Raw genomic sequence first — 19,069 nt, 5'->3', positions numbered from 1 at the left:
TAAATTTTTAACGTTGAGTTATACGAAGTACTAAATTATTATGTCCACGTGAGTTCAAATCTGAATCCTATATTTTTCGGGTCGATTTCGGATCGGGTCGGGTGTGCTTTTGACACCTCTAATTATGATACAGAGTAGCACATTGCCAGATATGTTCCAAACGAAAATGAGACGAACGAAAAACAAAAGTTTTCGAAATAGTTTGAGACGGGGGTATAGGAGTACTAGATAAATCAACAGAAATAGACTAAACAAAGCATATGCAGCCTGAACGACTAGTCATGAATAGCCTGCATATTGCAAGTACTACTCAAAGACAAACGTGAGGCAGTCTCAGAAAAATTGTACACATGCATAACCACAGTCCACAAACATACATCTTCATCACAGATCTGACGAGGACGCTTTACATAACCTAGACCCTGTTGCTTGCTCACCCAATACAACTTCCTACCAAGCAAACAATGTGACATTGATCTAACATATCAACTAAGAGACCACGACTAAAAATAGACCCTGTTGCTTGCTTGCCCAATACAACTTCCTACCAATGCATGCTATTTTATCATAGTATCCCGAATTCCTAATAACATATTTTGGTAACCTACTTCATAAATTGGTTGGGCAAAGGTCGACTTTTCCAACCCGTTTCTTTAATAGGGGTTGAAAATTTTCAAATCACTTAACATCAACACAACAAACTGAAACAATGTATCTTCCAGTTCTAATGATCAGAGTAAAATTATACAAAAACAAATTGCAAGACAGAATAATTTATTAACAGGTGAATGGAGTTTCATTAAATACTCACAAGTCATAACGAGCAATGGACAATCTAAGTGGACCTCTATTTAGGAAGTCACTATAACATGATACTGGAAAACACGTCACCAGGCAGACTACATTGGAGCTTGTAGTGCAGAGATTTCAGCAGATCATTACTGTAAATCTCTTGCCTCTTCACAGTCAATAAGTTTACACGACGGTTGTTCAGCAACCGGGTTAAAAGTCAATACTGATAAATACCTAGTTATTTTCATCCTTAACTGCAACCACTAAATCACCAATAAACAACTTCAAGCACCTTATGCTTGCCTTGATCAACTCCAGCCCCATTACAACTGATGTTTTCGTTGCTGCTTTCTACTTGCTCTTCCTCTACTTCAAATTTTAATTCTTCCACGGCAGCAATGTCCAGTTCCTTCTTTTCATCCACATCACAATCAACATTTTCTTTGCAGCTTTCAACAAGTTCTCCCTCTATTTCATTATTTATCTCTTCCACAGCAGCAATATCCAACTCCTCCTTAACTTCAACCATAACATTCTCCACAGAACCAGCAACATCTACTTCCTTATTATTATCTTTATTTTCCTCAGCTGCACCTTTTGGTGCAGGCTTTTTAACTGAAGCAGCATCCTCAGCTTTATTGAAATTTGCAACTTTTGACAAATGACGTTTGCCCTTCTTATGGGCATTCATCACTTTCATAGAGTAAGCTCCAACCTGACATGGTTCGCAAAAAAATTTGAACTTTTTATTCGATTCAGCACATGCAGGTGATTTTTGAGGTGTAGCTGCTTTCTTATTTTTCTTTTTCTCTATACAAGTCTCCTTTCCCTCCAAGAGGGTAATCTTATTGTCAGTTCCTGATAGTGCTGGTGCATTTTCAACTTTTTCCAACTGAAAGCTTGGGCTTTCAGTTGCGCCAGGTACTTTGACGGGCTTGCCTGCACTAGCACTACCCATTTTTGGTAATGGGCTAGTACCAAAGCCTGTTCTCTGAGAGCATAATCCACTCTCTCGAGACTTGTGTTTTTTCCCTTGCAGATGATCATCCAATGCCCGCTTGCTTGTAGCAGTAACACGACATAGAGCACAACTCCACTCATCTTTGCTTTTTGGCTTCTTTGACACGTCACATGTGTCCACAGTAGCTCCGATTGGTGGTGTTGTCGCTTTACGCTTCAACTCAGTTGTATTGGGCTTAGCCTGCAATTATGCTCAGAGAAAATACATACAGAAAAGTAAATGGTGAAAGCCCAACAGCACTGCCATGGCAATGGCACATTGAAATTCCAGTTTGTTTCTAAAAGCATAAATAAGATCAATGAAAAGAAGGTTCCAAGTAACAATAAGATAGATACAAGCAGCCGTTGCAATGCTCATAGTAACTCGTTGGGGAAAAAAATCACCAAGGTACAGCATAAAAAACATGTTATTTGTTCACCCTACAAAGAAATAACACCAACACAGAAGTATATGGATAGCAACTGGTAAACCACACACACCCATATCCACATTGTGGATTCTTTAATCCCTTCCCACTACAAGAGAAACTGACAAAGGGCAAGAAAAAAGCATATAACAGTGTATGCCAACACTATTATAGGAGAGTGATTAGAATTACGTAGACTTATCACCAGGGTACCTGTATAACCAACTTATAGACAGCTGTTAATAAAGTAGGGTAAAGATGACTTCAACATGATGACCTCAACACTATTATAGGAGAGTGATTAGAACTATGTACACTTATCACCAGGGTAGCTGAATAAAGTAGGGTAAAGATGACTTCAACATGATGACTAACTAGTATGACGGATGAAAGTAACTAGCAAGAGTAGGAATTTGTTTAGGTCTATGCATCTGGTAGCAGTACATAATGGGTAATCATCAGGATATTGGACTTCAAGATGATGGCTGCAGATACATCCGAGCTGGTATGGGGGATAATAGGTAACTGCCAAGCGTAGGAGTTGGTTTCATTTTATGCTGTATATCTGGTAGCAGATAGATATTTTATAGTTATGGTACCTAACAGTAAGGTGTGGATAGGATTCCATAGGAATATATAAAACCAGGGATGGGTCCGTATACAGTGTCTTCCTTTGCACTTGCCCATAGGCTGGTAGGTCCCAATCCATTCTACGAGTCTCCAATACAAATGATCGTTTTGTAAGTCAAGTTCAAAGACATGTCCTAGGGTAGCCTGAAGAAGTAAGCATAAACTTACTAGATAATAAGAACAGATGTAAACATAAACTTACAGGATAATAAGAACAGATGTAGAGTGCAACTTTCAAAAGTGTCACCACCCATCAAACACAAAAATATGGCTACATTCAATATCTATAATAAAAAAATAAATAATAATAATAATAAATAAAAAAAACCAACAACAACAACAAAAACAACAAGAAAACCCTTAAATCCCAGTGAGAAGAATGCCAGGATTTTGAAGGTATCAACTAAGACAGTCATCAAGCCTCACACTATAAATGAAAGTTTCCTGAATACATATGAACAGATAAAAGTTCTGGAGCATGCTAGTTACTGTTAACATCCATTGCTAATTATATAGCTTCTAAAGAGTAATGCAGACTCAAAATAATTTGTAAGAAGGATCACCCGAACTAAACAATTTACATGGAAACAAGGATTTAAGACTCTAAAGATGATAAGAAATTTTTAGAATAGAACTTATTGACCACCTTAAGAGAGGTTTCTAACAGTCATCATGCCCATCATTTTGACAATAATCGCTACCCCAGGTTTTCAAATCAGCCAAATAGGAACAGAGTCCTGCAGCGTGCATAAGTCTATCTTTCTTGATACATCACACATCCATGTTAAACAAGTGTACAATCACCCATTAAATGTATTGTTAAGCAATAGAAAGTTAACAAAGTTGATCAAGCAAAAGAGAAAGAAAACCACATTGAATCAGTATCTAGAAACAGTCTAAACAAAATTCAGTATCTGTTCTCAAGAGTAAGAAGAAATATTGCGATCCATAGATATTCAATGCAATGCAGCATTGCAGCTAACAAGTAAAACAAAGATTATTGTGAAAGAACTCAAGAATTTGAAGCATCAATTTGGTTTCAGAGATATGATGCTAAAAAAAGAGCTGGATTAAGAACAATATTCAACATTCTCATCCTTAATGTGTCTGAGTAAAAAGTTTTACAATCAACTGGGCAAAATGGCCAATGAAAATAATACGAAGTCATAGAGGAAGGAAGCAACCAAACAATATGAGGAACTTTCACCAAAAAGAAAGAGAATAGGTGTATAAATTAGAAAGCCTAAATAACTTATATACATAAGCGCCATTCATAATAATTTTTGGTTTTTGGGTAAGAAGTAAGAGCAGACAGCAGATAATTTAGAATGGCAAAGCTTGAAGATTGTATTTAGGGCTATAGGCTACTTTTCATTGTCAACCTCTGCCCCCGCCCCACATCTGCCAGACAGCCACGTGCCCAACAGAGGAGAGAACTGATTTGGTCTGACTCCATATGAAAGATTTTTTTTCCCTGAATCCTAAAGATAAATGATTTTTTGCAAAGCAAGTTCCATTAAGGATCGCAATATTTAAAGGCTACTCTAGAGAACAAGACAAGAACATTTCTTGACATCTTTCAAAGAGTTCCTCCAATGTTAGTGTGGTTTATTAGCTTCCCCTTTCATTTGAACAACTCTCCTAGCTTACTATAACTAAACAACACACTTTAAATTGGGGTTCTTAATCGTCACTTTTGATAAATGATCAAAGCATTCCAAACTAGTGTGCTCAGTAATAGCTAATAGGCTAATAGCATGATCAGATAAAGATAGATCTGTAAACAATGAGGTGCTAATAAACTAATGTTATTAATTCTTCCATTTCTTTTGACAATAGAGAACTTACGCACTCATCAAATGACCAAGCACCAATACAAAAACCAAAGTTACAGCTTACAAGAGTAGAATGGGATCTCTACAGTCCAACATAACAGTCAATCATTATATCATACTGAGTACAAAACAACAGAACCCCGTCATAAAACACACATGTACTGCAAGGTAAGGTACCAATAATGGACTTCAAATTTCTGCAAAAACTATAAAAAGCCTACTTTAAAAAGCTGCAGCATACAGCTTATACAAACATAATGAACAGGGGAATTGCTCACAACTTACAAGTATAACACATAACAAGATCAATGTAACGAGCATTACATTCATTTAACTACAAATGCATTCAACCATTAACATAAAAGTAACATACACATTAACAATAAAAATAACAACAATTCGATTAACAAAACAACCAAATAATTCAAAACAACAAAGAAATTAAAATTACTGACCAAGAAGATGATTTTATCCTTATTATTGGTCTCTGAAGCAGAACCCTTGATTTCCTTAATCTCCTTCAATCTCACACCCACAGAAAACCCATTTCCATCCACATTCCCAGCAACAACAGGATCCCTCTGAAACGGCAGCGTATTGGACCCTTGAAACCCGACTTCCCGGTGTGGCGAAACACCAATTCGATGCTCGAAATTCGTCAACAAAGGAACCCTAGTTTCGAACCGCATTGATGATGATCTAAACCCAAATTCCCCCTCACCTCGCCTCAACGCCAATTCTCTCTCATACATCAACTCTCTCCTCACTTCATCCTCCAAAATCCTCCTCCTATAAACCTCTTCTGCAATAATCTCAGCTCTAATTCTCTCCTTCTCCAACTCTCGCTGAATCAATTCCCGCATTTCGTTAGGGTTAGGGTTAGGGTTAGGGTTAGGGTTAGGGTTTCGACTATATTCCCGGCGAATTGGGTCTGGACTAGTAAGCCCCGCTACAAAAAAAATCACAAAAATCAACGAGAATTCAATCAAGATTCAAACTTTATGACAAATAACAACATGTAATCAAAAAACAGATAAAAATAAAATTGGGAATTACCTCGAATTGCTTGATGAGTGAAGTAAGAGATATTGCTGACATTCTGGGTGGAAAAATTTGGGGAAGAAGAGAAGTAACTTGAAGATCTTTCCTCCATTGAACGGAATTTGAAATCCATGATTAAGGGTTGATTAAAAACTAAAAAAAATTGGGGATTTTGATTCTAGGGTTTATGGAAATTTCAAAATTTTTGGGAGTATTAGCAGGGTTTATGAACAGTTTACCATGGTGGCAAGTGGAGTGAAGTAGAGTGAAGAGGAGAGAGAAAATAAAAAATTTGCAAATATATAAAGAAAAAATTAAATAAATAAACGGTTTAGAAGAACAGAAGAATAATTAGAGCATTTCTTTGGACTCAACTAAGGGTAAATTAGTAATTTTCCCTTACCTTTGTTGTTTTATTTGAGTAAACCTAAAGGACTGGTGGGGCCCAAGCAAGCAGTGCAAGCAGCAGGTAAATGAATTAAAAAAAAAAGGGAGTAAAAGGGAAGAGAGAGAGTTAACAAAAGAAAGTTGAAACAAAAAGGGAAGAGAGAGAATATTCTTTCTTTAGAAAAGAGGAAACACGAGAAGAGTGATAAAAAAGAAGTGTGAGAAAGAAGGGAAATGCAGCACGTTGATTGAGAAAGAGAGCGAAGAAGACGACGGTTTCCGGTGAAGGGTGAACGTTGTGTCGACGGAGAAGGACGACCAACACTTAATTCCGGTGAATCTCCTCCGTAATTGTAAGTTTTTGCACATGTAATTTCGAAGTTAGGGTTTATGGGATTTGGGTAATTTGGGGGAATTTGGGTAATTTTGTCTTCTATTATGCGTGTTTATGCTATATTATGGGTGTTTATGCTAGTTTTTTAAGGAATTTGATAGTATATAGTTGTTTATGCTAGTTTTCTTAGGAATTTGAGTATATAGTTGTTTATGCGCTAGTTTTTTTAGGAATTTAGTTGTTTATAGTTGTTTATGCTAGTTAATTTAGGAATTTGATAGTATCTCCTCCGTAAAGTATATAGTTGTTTATGCTAGTTTTTTTAGGAATTTCAGTAATTTTGTCTTCTATTATGCGTGTTTATGCAATATTGTTGTTTCAAATGGAGTGGTGTCTTGAAATTTGGGGAAAATTGTTGTTGTCGTAAAATGCTGGACAGTGGTATTAAAATAGACTATTTTAGAAGGCTTGATCTGAGTATAACCCAAATTCATGTTGAAGTAAGTGATATGAAATTTGATTAGTAATTTTTTTTGGGGTTTCTCGGACTCTTGGTTCCTATTGTTATAATAATAATAGTACCCTTTATTCCCATTACCAAATTCAATTTTTTGTTATACTACATGGTTTTTTTTTTGTTGCACCATTAATAATATGGTTGGTACATATAATTATATTGTTGGTATGGTACATGTAATTATGTTATGTTGGTATGGTAATGCGGTTGGTACATATAATTATGTTGTTGGTATGGTACATGCTATGTTGTTGGTATGGTAAAGTGTACCATCAACAACGCTTGTAATCATAGCTTGTATATGTTCTGAATTATATTTCGAAAAATAGTAAAGAGAAGTTTATATGAGATTATGTATGTTGGAATCATAACTAGTTTGTTGAGTTTTTCTTATGTTGTTTTTTATTAGGTGGGGTGAATCAAAAACTTAGATATTCTATTAGATGCCGGTGTTTGTATTATTTGTGTATTTGTGTTTTGTCGTCCTAAAACATCTAAATGGCTTGTGTGTGTGTGTCAAACAACCGCAGCCATGGTGTTTAAGAAAGGCGACTCTTCAATTGGACCACGAAGTAGCATTGGGGTGAGTAAATTGGATAGTGATATATTTTATTGGTATTATGTGTAATTTTAACCTGTTAGTTAGTCTCTTAAGGTGCAGCTTTATTGATTTGTTTGTGTATTCGCAGGCTAGTGTCCGTGAGATAATGAGGGATCAACCTGCTTCTTCGAGCAATCCCGCTAATCGCAAAAGGAAGCAGAAGGAAATAACTTTGGAGCCGGAAGCAGATGTTCTTTATGATGATGATGATAGTGAGTCCGACAGTGAGGATGATTTTTCTCAAGATGAGGATTATGTCGCTACTAGTGAGGATGTTATATTCGATGATGATGAAGCTATTCCGGTCCGGTGAAGACGCATTCCAGATGTCCAGGAATCGCGGGGTGGTGCTGGTCGGAAAAAATCTGTTTTACTACCACCTAGGGCACCAAAGGCAGCATCTAAGCCACGACCAAGGGCACCACCTACGGCATCTGCCGCCCCACTGCTGCCTAGTAGCAAGAAGCGGGCCAAAGTTCCTGTACACCCACACGAGTTGATAAGCGAGGTGTGTGTGAACTACCTTTACATTATTGTTTGTTTGTTTCTGCGCTAATTGCTGATTTTTGTTAGAAAGTAAATGTGTGGACGCATTTATTTGCTACTTTTGTTATTGAATTGCTTGTAAATGTCAGAGCCAGCTTATCAAATGAGTAGTTTTTTTTAATTTTTTTTTTATTTGAGAGGGAATATCAAATGAGTAGTTATTTGAGAGGGAATATCAAATGAGTAGTTAGGATGCTTATCAAATGAATATCAAATGAGTAGTTAGGAATATCAAAAAAGGTGGAGAAAAGGAAGATTAAACATAGAAAAATAAAAGAAACATACTTGAACTTTATAATGCTTTGATTTGCCAATAATACACCAGAATAAGATGATTTTACAGCATAATAATTCATCTTGTGAGGGGACATGTGGCATAATAATTCATCTTAATAAGACCTACCAATGAAAGACAGCTTGCATAATTCATCTTAACCAGACCTCTAGGAGGTTAGGATGTGGAAGTTTTTTTGTCAACCCTTTAACCTTTTTTACTTGCATCACCCTGCCAAGATTCTTGGAGTTAAGTTAATGATATTTTTCTATGTAAGAAAAACCAGAAAATGCTACTTGGACATCCAATATTGATAGATCAAATCCAATATATTGAGGTTCTGGTAACTAGTTCAAAACAGTGTCTCATTTGTTTGTTATTCTTCTAGTCAGTTGGCCCTGATATTTTTTTTTTCTATTTTTTATTTTTTTATTTTTTTATTTTTTTTAAGACCATTATAACTTACTTTCTCTCCTTAGCTATTATCCCTAGCCATCTATCATTATAGTACATATATTGTGGCTCTCGCTTAAAAATGTTTTTTTTATGTATTAGTTATTCTATGCGCACAATGCTTGAAAAGAGTGAATTTTTTAAAGAGATGATGTTGGCAATCACAATTCACAAACAGTTGCTAATGCAAATCGAGGAACTCACATATAAAAAAAATTATGAGAAACAGAAACACCCCACTGAATTTAAAATGCCCTTATTTTACCATTATTATGATCATCATTCATAGAGGAATTATGAAAGGCGTGTATATACAGATTATCAGGAGACTTTCACTTGATCTTGCACATTAAGCTACAAGATAAGCCATATCTGAACCAGATCAGACTCCCCTCCCCTGCTCATCCTTTGTAGTGATATCAACCAGATCAGACTCCCTTGCTCATCCTTTATGTGATAGCTTAATCTCTTTATTAATGTCCACATTTTAGTGAACTTTTAGTTCTGCTAATAGAGTATTGAGCCTAGTTTAATTGAATTAGCTCATATAACTGTTGCAGGAAGAAGGAATTTATCCACAGGGTTTGCAACCACATGATTTTCAACCACAAGGGTTTCAACAACAAGGGTTTCAACCTCAAGGCTTTCCACCGCAAGGATTTCAACCACAAGCACAAGCTTTTCAGCAACATGGTTTCCAGTCTCCAAGTTTTCAGTCCCAAGATTTTCGGCCACAAGTGTTTCAGCCTCAAGTGTTTCAGCCACAAGGCCAAGGTGTTCAGTCTCAAGGTCAAATGGTGAAAGAAAAAGGCATAGTTGTTGTTACACAAGAAACTTACTGTTCTGGGAAGGTATAAAGTTAATTTTGTTTTTCTTCAGCAATCTTATGATCTTTTTAGGGGGCTATGTGTTATTAATGACGCATTTGTAATTTTTTTGTTCTAGTCCGCAAACTTCATGTGCAAAGTTGACGCAATGGGTGGATTGCTGGAAAAGTTGAAAGAGGATAAGAATAGGCGTGCGATAATCGAAAGATGTGGCTTCGGTGACCTTTTCCATGTCATTAAGTTGAAGAATGGAAAGTTCTGTCGGGGGTTTGCTTATTGGCTGATGAGTAGGGTTGATGGTCACATTGGACTTTTTGAAATGGGCGACGGAAGGCAGGTGCCCTACACAATGGCGTTGCATTTTTAATCTTCCTGCCGGAAGTAAGGACCTTCCAAGGAAAGTAAGTGATGGTGGTTTGGCATTTGAAGAAAAATATGCTTACGTACTTAAAAAATTGTATGGTGTTAAAGATAAGAATGGTAGGTGTGGAATGTCTGTGGACCTGATTCTGACAATGCCCGTTATTACGAGGAAGGACCAAGATGATTTATTGATTGGTTTTTTGGTAGCGATGATAGGGGGGCTGATATGCCCGACTACTGGAGGAAAACATTTGGCAGCTTCCCTAGGTCCTCCAGTTTGTGTTGGAGTGGAAGCACGGGATTATGATTGGTGCACTTTGGCGCATGAGTGGCTCATGACATGTGCTAGGGACTTTGCTGCTAGATTTGAACCTTCTGGTTATGCTGCAGGGGCGGGTGGATGTTCTCTTTTTCTCATGGTAAGTTTTTGTAAAATGATTATTTACATGTAATTTTATAAGTAAGGCTACTTTATAAAAGTACATGATTATGCAAATGGTCTGTCTCTGTCTCTGTCTCTGTCTTTGGGTTTCATTATTTTATATCACACTCTTTAAGGCTGAGATTTTTGTAAATTCGTTTCAGATTTTCTACCTAGATCGGCTTTGTATGACTCCGATGAGGTGGGGTGTGTATCCGAGGATTGAGGTATGGACTGTGGAGAAGATTAGAGAAGGATATGAGAAGGATGTGAAGAAATCCAAAGACTATGGGTTGATGAAAGTAAGTACTTCGTTTGTAATGAAGTTGGTAATTTGTTGTTATTTTATGTGTTTTCTGCTTGTTTTGATTGTGCTGCAATTGTTTCCGTAGTCATTGGATGTGGCTTATGGGGAGAGGCATCCTTGGGTCCCGCGAGACAGTTTTGAGCCCTTTGAAGTCACGATTGCAAATGAGGTACGCAAACTATATTTAGTAGTAGGGCATGATGGGGGTATATGTATAAGCTGATTTATTCGTCTTCTATTACCACATGGTAATTTATACAACATTATGTATACCATGTCACTGTGTGTCTAATCTCCAATAAAGAGAATTTACGAGAACGACTATATTATTAATAATATAAACAGACTATGCGAGACATGTGCCTCTATAATTATGCCAAGGCTCTATAATTATGCCAAGGCTCTAAGTGCTTCATTAAGATTCATCCATATACTTTATGTTGTCTTGTTAGGATAGATTGTATAGTATTATATAGAATAGAAACCAATAGAATGTAATAACATACAAAAAGGAAGGCTAGAACTGAAGAGAAGGTACTATCATTACAAATTGAATAGCTTCATCCCAGAGAAGGGCATATGAAACCACAATGAAGGGCCCACAATGCATAATGGGTAATAAAACCTTGAATGAGAAAAAGAAAATGAAAAGAGAGACAAAAACTTCATGCTCTTACACAAAACTTAATGGACAATGGCTGACAGTAATTGAGAAATAACAATTTATAGCATGACTCATTTTTTTTGACATTTCCTAGTTGTCTCTCTATATTTTCTTTGCTATACAGTAACATGACTGGCTCTTTCTCAATTCATGCAGCAATCAGGACTTTAAATTTAGCATTATTGCTTCAGATAAATAAAAAATCCTACTTTCACTGTGCCTCCCATGTACAGATCTTCCAATGACGCTTCTAATTCTACAATCACGTCATCCCCTTTCAACACTTTCTCTTCTTCCACACAGTTCACAATGCATAATGTATTAACCAAACTAAGTGCAGATAGTAATAGAAGACAAAGAAAAAAACCAAAACAAATTATTTTTCTGACAACCACAACCCCACACAGTTCACAATATAGCAAGGAACATATGAGGAATTGTTATGATAACTATTATTATGTTAACTAATGTTATATGATTACAAACATTATGGAAAGGTATTTGTTCCCGTTCTTGAGGAAGATCACTGGTGGTGTGCGGCCTTTCACTTTAAGGATGAAAAGATATGGCTTATAGATTCCACTCATTTCGAACCAGCTCACATCCATGATGACGTGCTAGATGAGTTGGTGTGTATATAACAGAAATTTTAATAGCTTTTCATTTTTTTTATATTCAAATAGTAACCAACATTTTTCCATTAAACCAAAGGGCGGGAATGGACAAAATTCTGAAGCACTTGGATGACAAGTGGAAAGAAGGACCTATGTTGACATGGGAGGTGGATCCTGTTGACATCCAAGAACCTACTGATGAGTAAGAATTTTTTTGTATTTTATAACCTTATGATGAACATTGACGCCAACTTATTTTACTAACTTATTCCCGCGTGCCGGTGTTATAGCATGAGCGACGGCGCAATAATGTTATCTTGCATTAAGAACTATGTGGAACGGTTTGAAACCAAATTTCGTTGGGTAAAGTCACTAATAGTTGCTTTTAGTCTCTTATTTTATATTGTATAAGTCCATGTATAGTACTAACATAATATTTGACTCGTTTATAAATGCTATGCAGGAGGCACTAGATATTGGTAGAGCGAGACTGTTGTTGAGTGACCTTCGCAGCTCCGCGAACGAACGCCGTGCGGATGTTCAGAACTTAGTGTAAGATTGGGCTACCAATAAAGGAAACTGATTTCATTAGTGTTGTCAGTTAGTTTCCCTACAGAACAGATTGCATATTTTGATATTCCAGTTGGTATACAAGCCCATGGGTTGATGATTTTGTTAATATATAAGTCAACCCATGGATGATTCCTAACCGTATAGGTGGATGCCTTGTTTTTGAATGTGGGTATGCCAAAGTAGAATGCCATATAATGTATATTTTGCTACTAATTGAATTACATTATGATAGGTGGATGTAAGTCAAACTACTAGGTAGGTTGATGTAATGAATTTATTACATTATGGTAGGTTTTATTTAATGGTTGTATTACATTATGGTAGGTTTAACGAATGTATTACATTATGGTAGGTTTGAGTTAATGGTTATATTACATTATGGTAGGTTCAGGTTAAGATGCATCACATTTTGATTGAAATTGGTTGTGGTTTGAGGTTAAGTTGGTATTCAGTCCCATTGTTTGTTGAAAATATGTATGCAAAAAAAATATGTAGTCTACCACAATAACTCCGCAAATATTATAAATGAACACATTGGAGATTTCTTAAGTATTAGTTTTGAAACCTTACAACAATATCAGTATGTGTCATAAAAATGGTATCATTGTGTTATAACATATACCAATCAAGCTGATGGTATATATGAGGTTGGTACTAATGTATATCAATCACAATGGTGGTGTATAACAAGTTGGTATCAATGTATATGGTGTTGGTACTAATGTAACAAGGGGTACTAATGTATACCAATCAAACTGACGGTATATAAGAGGTTGGTATCAATGTATATGGTGTTGGTACTAATAATATATGAGGTTGGTACTAATGTATACCAATCAAGCTGACCGTGTATATGAGGTTTGTATCAATGTATATGAGGTTGGTATTAATGTATATGAGGCTGGTATCAATGTATATGAGGTTGGTACTAATGGACGCACCAAGCCAAAGGTCATTACATGGGTTGTGTCATTTATAGGATGTTGTTAGGAATAATGTCTATAAATAATCTTGAAATGCGATTGGTATTCAAAATGTCATGTCATCATACTATTTATGTAACATCGAACTAACTAATTATGTAAAGTATTGTATGGGATACCATCTCTCAAAACAAAACATAACAACACCATTGAAAATGCAAAATTCTTCAAAATAAACATTTAAACATTTAGAGTAATTACTTCTTTAAACATTTAGAGTAATAAAGAATTAAATACTTGTAATTCAGCTACCAATATATATGCGATTGATACCATCTTATTATATCATGGTATTATAACAGGTACCATCAATAGGCATACTATGATACTAATGCATCTGCAACAACACATGATTGTATTTCTTCATTCCCCATCCGTATCAGTGGTGGTGGGTGTCGGAGTTTGAGTTCAAATCTGTATCCGAGAATTGCCGTTGGAATTTAGCCTCCGCATAATCCATACGGATCCTGTACTCTCGGGGGTGTTGAGATATTAAGTACGGATCGGTGAGGAGGATATCCATGTTGCTCATGACATCTACACCGTTAACCTCCATCATCATAACCTTGAACTCGATGAATTTGTCGTCATTTAGGTGCCATTGGAAATCTTGTTTCACATTGTATTCAGAGAACTTGACCCACTCATATGTGATGTTCACCTTTTCGGCAACATCAACCCCTATTCCACTCTCTCCAGAGAACTTTCGGCCCAAAATAACAATACCCCATTGGCCTAATTGGGGCACAATGGTCTGAACATGGCCATCAACATCTTCTAACCAACCCTGTAATGACTTAAACATGCAGAAGAATTTTTTAAGCCATTTGTGCCGACGTTTGTGTATCATGCATTTAGCTAGTGTTTCCTTCAACTTCACCATGTCAAAGATGAAAGCAGTAAAACATTAAGCAGTAAGCCTCCTGTTTAAACGCACTTGGTTGGCCAAGCTCAACAAGTGTCAAATAAGGGTACGTGGGATGCCAACGTATCCTGTGAATGGCTCTCGAACCCTTACCACTCTTAACGGCTTGCTGAAATGGGATTATTAAACTCTTTGATCTCATTTCGAGAGCTAATGAGCCAATAGTGTCCTTCACATCCCTTTCACCGGGTTCAACCAGTTCTTGACAAATATCAAAGTCTTCTACCTTCGATTTTCCCTTTTCGGCATATGTAAGACGTCGAAAGATGGATCCATCCATGGTTTACATGCATAACACCCATGGTTAGAAAAATGATACCTTCACGGGTGTAGAAAATACTATGAAACTATACCATCCAACACTTAATGACACTGTTTTAAAGGTGCTAACATAAAGTCACTAAATGGATTATGTCATTTAGTGACTTTTAGAACCAAAAACCATAACATGTAGAAGGAGATACTAGATTCAACATCACATAATGTTCATTAGAAGCAGAAACCATAACTCCCTTCCCAAACAAATAGCCATGAATGAGATTCGAGGTGGCAACCACATATTTTACCACCCTAAAACTTTAATCTACTTTAATCCCTTGAATATTAATGCACATATAAATCTATTATTAATGCACATATTTTTTTTTTACAAAATAGTGCTTATTAATTTATTATTTGAAAAATTAATCTAATATATATATATATAAAGGGGAGTTTTTCCCCGAGTTTTTAGAGAGCCACGTAGGATCTAATTTTCTCAGCGCGCCATGTAGGATTATAAATCTTAGTATTAGCCAATTAAATAAGAGATTATTAATTTTTTTTAGAATTAAATAATTCAAATGCCACGTAAGCAAAATTGGCGAACGAGATTTTTAAGTTTAAATTAATTAAATATTAAATATTATCTTTTAATATTAGGAATTTTATTTAAATATATAACAAATTTTAGCTCATAAATGCAAAAATAAAAAAAAAATAACAAAAAAAAAAAAAAAAAATCAAACAAACCGTGCATCTTTCATCTAGTTATTAATAATAATCGTACAAGTAGTAGGAAGTTGTGATACAAAAAATGAGGTTTGGATTTATCCATACAGTATACAAGAAGGTAGAAAACCCAAAAACACCCTTCTCTCAAACCCAAAAAAAAACCCAACCCGAAACTCTACACTCTTCTTAAACCTACTCCAGTACTCCACCCTTCTCTCATACCCAAATAAAACCCTAATTCTCTGAAAATGTCTTCCACCGCCGCCGCCGCCCGCCCACTGGTGACCATCCAAACCGTGGAGTCCGACATGTCAACCGACTCCACCCCCTCCGCACCACTCCCCGACGTCATGAAAGCCCCCCTTCGCCCCGACCTCGTCACCTACGTTCACTCCAACATCTCCAAAAACTCCCGTCAACCTTACGCTGTTTCCCGCAAAGCTGGGCATCAGACCTCCGCTGAATCCTGGGGCACGGGCCGTGCTGTCTCCCGTATCCCCCGTGTGCCTGGTGGTGGTACCCACCGTGCCGGTCAGGGAGCTTTCGGAAACATGTGTCGTGGTGGGCGTATGTTTGCTCCTACCAGGATCTGGAGAAAATGGCATGTTAAGATTAATGTTAATCAGAAGAGGTATGCTGTTGTATCTGCTATTGCTGCGACCGCTATTCCCTCACTTGTTCTTGCTCGCGGGCATAAGATCGAGACTGTTCCCGAGCTTCCCCTTGTTGTGTCGGACTCAATTGAGGGTGTTGACAAGACTAAGTCTGCTTTGAAGGTGTTGAAATCAATCGGTGCGATTGAGGATGTGGAGAAGGCAAAGAAGTCCATTGCGATTCGTGCTGGGAAAGGAAAGATGAGGAACAGAAGGTACATTTCTCGAAAGGGGCCGCTCATCGTGTACTCGACCGAGGGATCAAAGTTGGTTAAGGCGTTTAGGAACATTCCTGGGGTTGAAATTTGTCATGTTGATAGGTTGAATTTGTTGAAGCTTGCTCCTGGTGGTCATTTGGGGAGGTTTGTGATATGGACTAAGGGTGCTTTCGAGAAGCTCGATTCGATTTACGGGTCGTTCGATAAGGCTTCTGAGAAGAAGAACAAGTATGTGTTGCCAAGGGCGAAGATGTTGAATGGTGATCTTGCTAGGCTTATCAATTCTGATGAGATTCAGTCGGTTGTTCGACCGATTAAGAAGGATTATGTTAGGGCACCAATGAAGAAGAACCCATTGAAGAATCTCAATGTTATGCTGAAATTGAACCCGTATGCTAAGACTGCTAAGAGGATGGCTTTGTTGGCTGAGAAGCAAAGGGCTGCTTCTAAGGAATCCAAGCTCCAGAAGAAGAGAAAGGTCCTTTCCAAGGTATTTTTCTTTCTCTTGTTTTTGTTAATGTCATACTTACATTTTAATTATTGTTTCATCAGTTTATTTTATTTGCTCATTATAATATGTATGTCAATAAATTTTACTGCTTTGCTGAAAAAAGTGTTTAGTTTTGCTGTTAAAGCTTTGAAATGTTGATGCAAATGAATTTTACAATTGTTTAGTTGTTGTATGATTTATGAGTTATGATCCATGTTCATTAATTTGTGTATGATTTTCTACTGATATCAGACAATGTATGTTTATATTCTATTAAAATTGATGATGTTAATTTCAGAAATTCACAAGACTTTGGAATTTGATCTGTTTTGTGGGATGGTTAATTGTGTTATATGCTATATTGTTATATGAGATAACTCCCTTTGATATTGCAATCAATCATGTTTATTTGGTCTTGCTATTGATCTTGTTTGTTTGATGCTGGTTATGATGTCATTTGCTATCTCGAGTTTGAATGCATATACCCTGTTTCAATTTAAGTCCTTTAGTTTTGATGGATCAATCAATTCATTAAATTGATGTACATGTTCTGTGATTGCTATAGTCATTTAGAATTGTGATTGTTTCTTAAGAGTTGAGATTGTAACTGTGATTTCGATGCTGTGTGTTTCTTTTCAAGTATTTTTACCAGGCTTGAAATGCGGTAAAATTCTTAGTTGCGGTCATAGTTATTAAAGTCTTGAATTATGTTACAACTGCTAATTTTGCTGTATTTTTGCTCAATGTTGAACAGGAGGAGCTTACTGCCATCAAGGCCTCTGGAAGATCGTTTTACAAGACTATGATTTCCGATTCCGATTACACCGAATTTGAGAACTTCACAAAATGGCTTGGTGTTTCTCAGTAATTTTGTTTCTAGATCTTAATTTTTGTTAGAGATATTTGGTTTAAGATTATCTAATTTATTGAGTTTTGGATGTTGAAGATATTAAGACTTGAAAGTTATCCCCTGGTCTTGTTATTTTAAATTTGTGCCTATAGCTGTTGTAGTTTGAGGGCTCTTTACTGGAAATTTACCGTCTTTGGTATTTGTTGCTCTACTTCTTATATGGATTTTCATACCTTCATAGTTTTGTGTGAGTGCTCCTCTGACCTCAGCTGTATGATTCTGAATTTCCGATACTTGGGAAGTCCCATTTTTGTTTAATGAAGGGACATGGTCACATTAGTCATTCTTTGCAATCTTTGTGTTTGGTTTGCTTATTTTTCCCGTGACTTGAGGCTTGAGTCAGTTGAGGGAGTCTTATGGAAATAGAAGAAAGCTGCTCAATGATCAATTAAAGCAGCATCATACAGTCTTGATTGTTTTGCTGCTGCTCAATCATTTGTTACGGAACCCCTTCTTCTGTCTGGGCAGGCAGACAGAGCTATCTTTTTGTTACAGATTTCTGTCCGGATATAGAGCTATTGCTTTATATAACTCTGTTCTGCATGCTAGATGGCTACTATGAAAAAATGCCAGGGTATCTGAAGGACTAGTAGCAGTGCCTGTAGTCCAGAGACCGAAGCAAGAGCTACTTGCATTTCATTTGAATTTGATAGTTCTTGGATATGATTTCTTTCAACGTTTCAAACTTTCAATAGAGCTTCTTTTCATCCTCTTCAACTGCTACGTTCTGTTCTCTTAGTTGAGCCCAATTTGATTCTGCATTGAAGTATAATAATTTCCAATACCGTTTCAATAGAATGTATCCTTGCTGACCTCTGGTGCTTTAAAAAAACCAGTCCAATAAGCTGGTTACCCTGTTGTCGATTTAAAATAATTTCAATACCATTGGATGATTTTCGTGCTTCTAAACTTATCATTCAATATTGAATATTTGTACCCTACTGAGAGTTTGTAATGAAAAGTCCAATTTTAAGGGTTGCTTTTGTTGCTTGGATTGTGGGATAGTGTAGTTTTTGATGTTTTCGCATCCTACTAATTTAGGGAGGGTGATATAGATGGAATTGTCGGTATTGCCCTTTTTGGTTTCAGTTTTTTATTTCTAATTTTATTTATTTATTTATTTTCTTTTTTTATGACAGTAAATTGAATCATTGTTACCTCAACTATGATTTCAAGCACTACTGACTAGGATACAATGTAACCCCTCTAAGATTTAAACTTAGAATTTCATTTGAAAGTGACTTGTTTTCTTTGAGCTGAGCTTGGAGTTTAGAGTTTCTGCTTGGAAGTT

At 36.5% G+C, this 19,069-nt stretch overlaps 3 protein-coding genes across 4 annotated transcripts; 2 read left to right on the top strand and 1 right to left on the bottom strand.

Annotated features, from left to right (window-relative positions):
- Positions 1–759: 759 nt before the first annotated feature.
- Positions 760–5,984, bottom strand: LOC145612208 (uncharacterized). The gene is made up of 3 exons (XM_081667588.1): positions 5,741–5,984; positions 5,140–5,633; positions 760–1,993 (listed from the first exon to the last, which is right to left on the bottom strand). The coding sequence occupies exons 1-3, from the start codon at positions 5,856–5,858 to the stop codon at positions 1,061–1,063; spliced, it is 1,545 nt and encodes a 514-aa protein (XP_081523714.1). The 5' UTR covers positions 5,859–5,984; the 3' UTR covers positions 760–1,060.
- A 259-nt stretch (positions 5,985–6,243) lies between these two features.
- Positions 6,244–13,006, top strand: LOC145611740 (uncharacterized). 2 transcript variants are annotated; one of them, XM_081667101.1, is made up of 11 exons: positions 6,244–6,465; positions 7,494–7,546; positions 7,653–8,072; positions 9,398–9,688; positions 9,783–10,446; positions 10,613–10,750; positions 10,841–10,924; positions 11,917–12,048; positions 12,131–12,235; positions 12,324–12,396; positions 12,497–13,006. In XM_081667101.1, the coding sequence occupies exons 5-9, from the start codon at positions 9,961–9,963 to the stop codon at positions 12,164–12,166; spliced, it is 876 nt and encodes a 291-aa protein (XP_081523227.1). In that variant the 5' UTR covers positions 6,244–6,465; positions 7,494–7,546; positions 7,653–8,072; positions 9,398–9,688; positions 9,783–9,960; the 3' UTR covers positions 12,167–12,235; positions 12,324–12,396; positions 12,497–13,006. The 2 variants fall into 2 exon arrangements, with proteins under 2 accessions (XP_081523227.1, XP_081523226.1); XM_081667100.1 differs by lacking the exon at positions 7,494–7,546.
- A 2,664-nt stretch (positions 13,007–15,670) lies between these two features.
- On the top strand, positions 15,671–17,956 carry LOC145611120 (large ribosomal subunit protein uL4-like). The gene is made up of 2 exons (XM_081666363.1): positions 15,671–16,868; positions 17,623–17,956. The coding sequence occupies exons 1-2, from the start codon at positions 15,756–15,758 to the stop codon at positions 17,734–17,736; spliced, it is 1,227 nt and encodes a 408-aa protein (XP_081522489.1). The 5' UTR covers positions 15,671–15,755; the 3' UTR covers positions 17,737–17,956.
- The last annotated feature ends 1,113 nt before the right edge of the window (positions 17,957–19,069 follow it).

This window comes from Chenopodium album, chromosome 24 (assembly GCF_948465745.1).
Source record: "Chenopodium album chromosome 24, dcCheAlbu1.1, whole genome shotgun sequence".
Lineage (NCBI taxonomy): Eukaryota > Viridiplantae > Streptophyta > Magnoliopsida > Caryophyllales > Amaranthaceae > Chenopodium > Chenopodium album.
The sequence above is the reverse complement of the archived record's forward strand: the minus strand, read 5'-3'. Positions and strand labels throughout refer to the sequence as shown.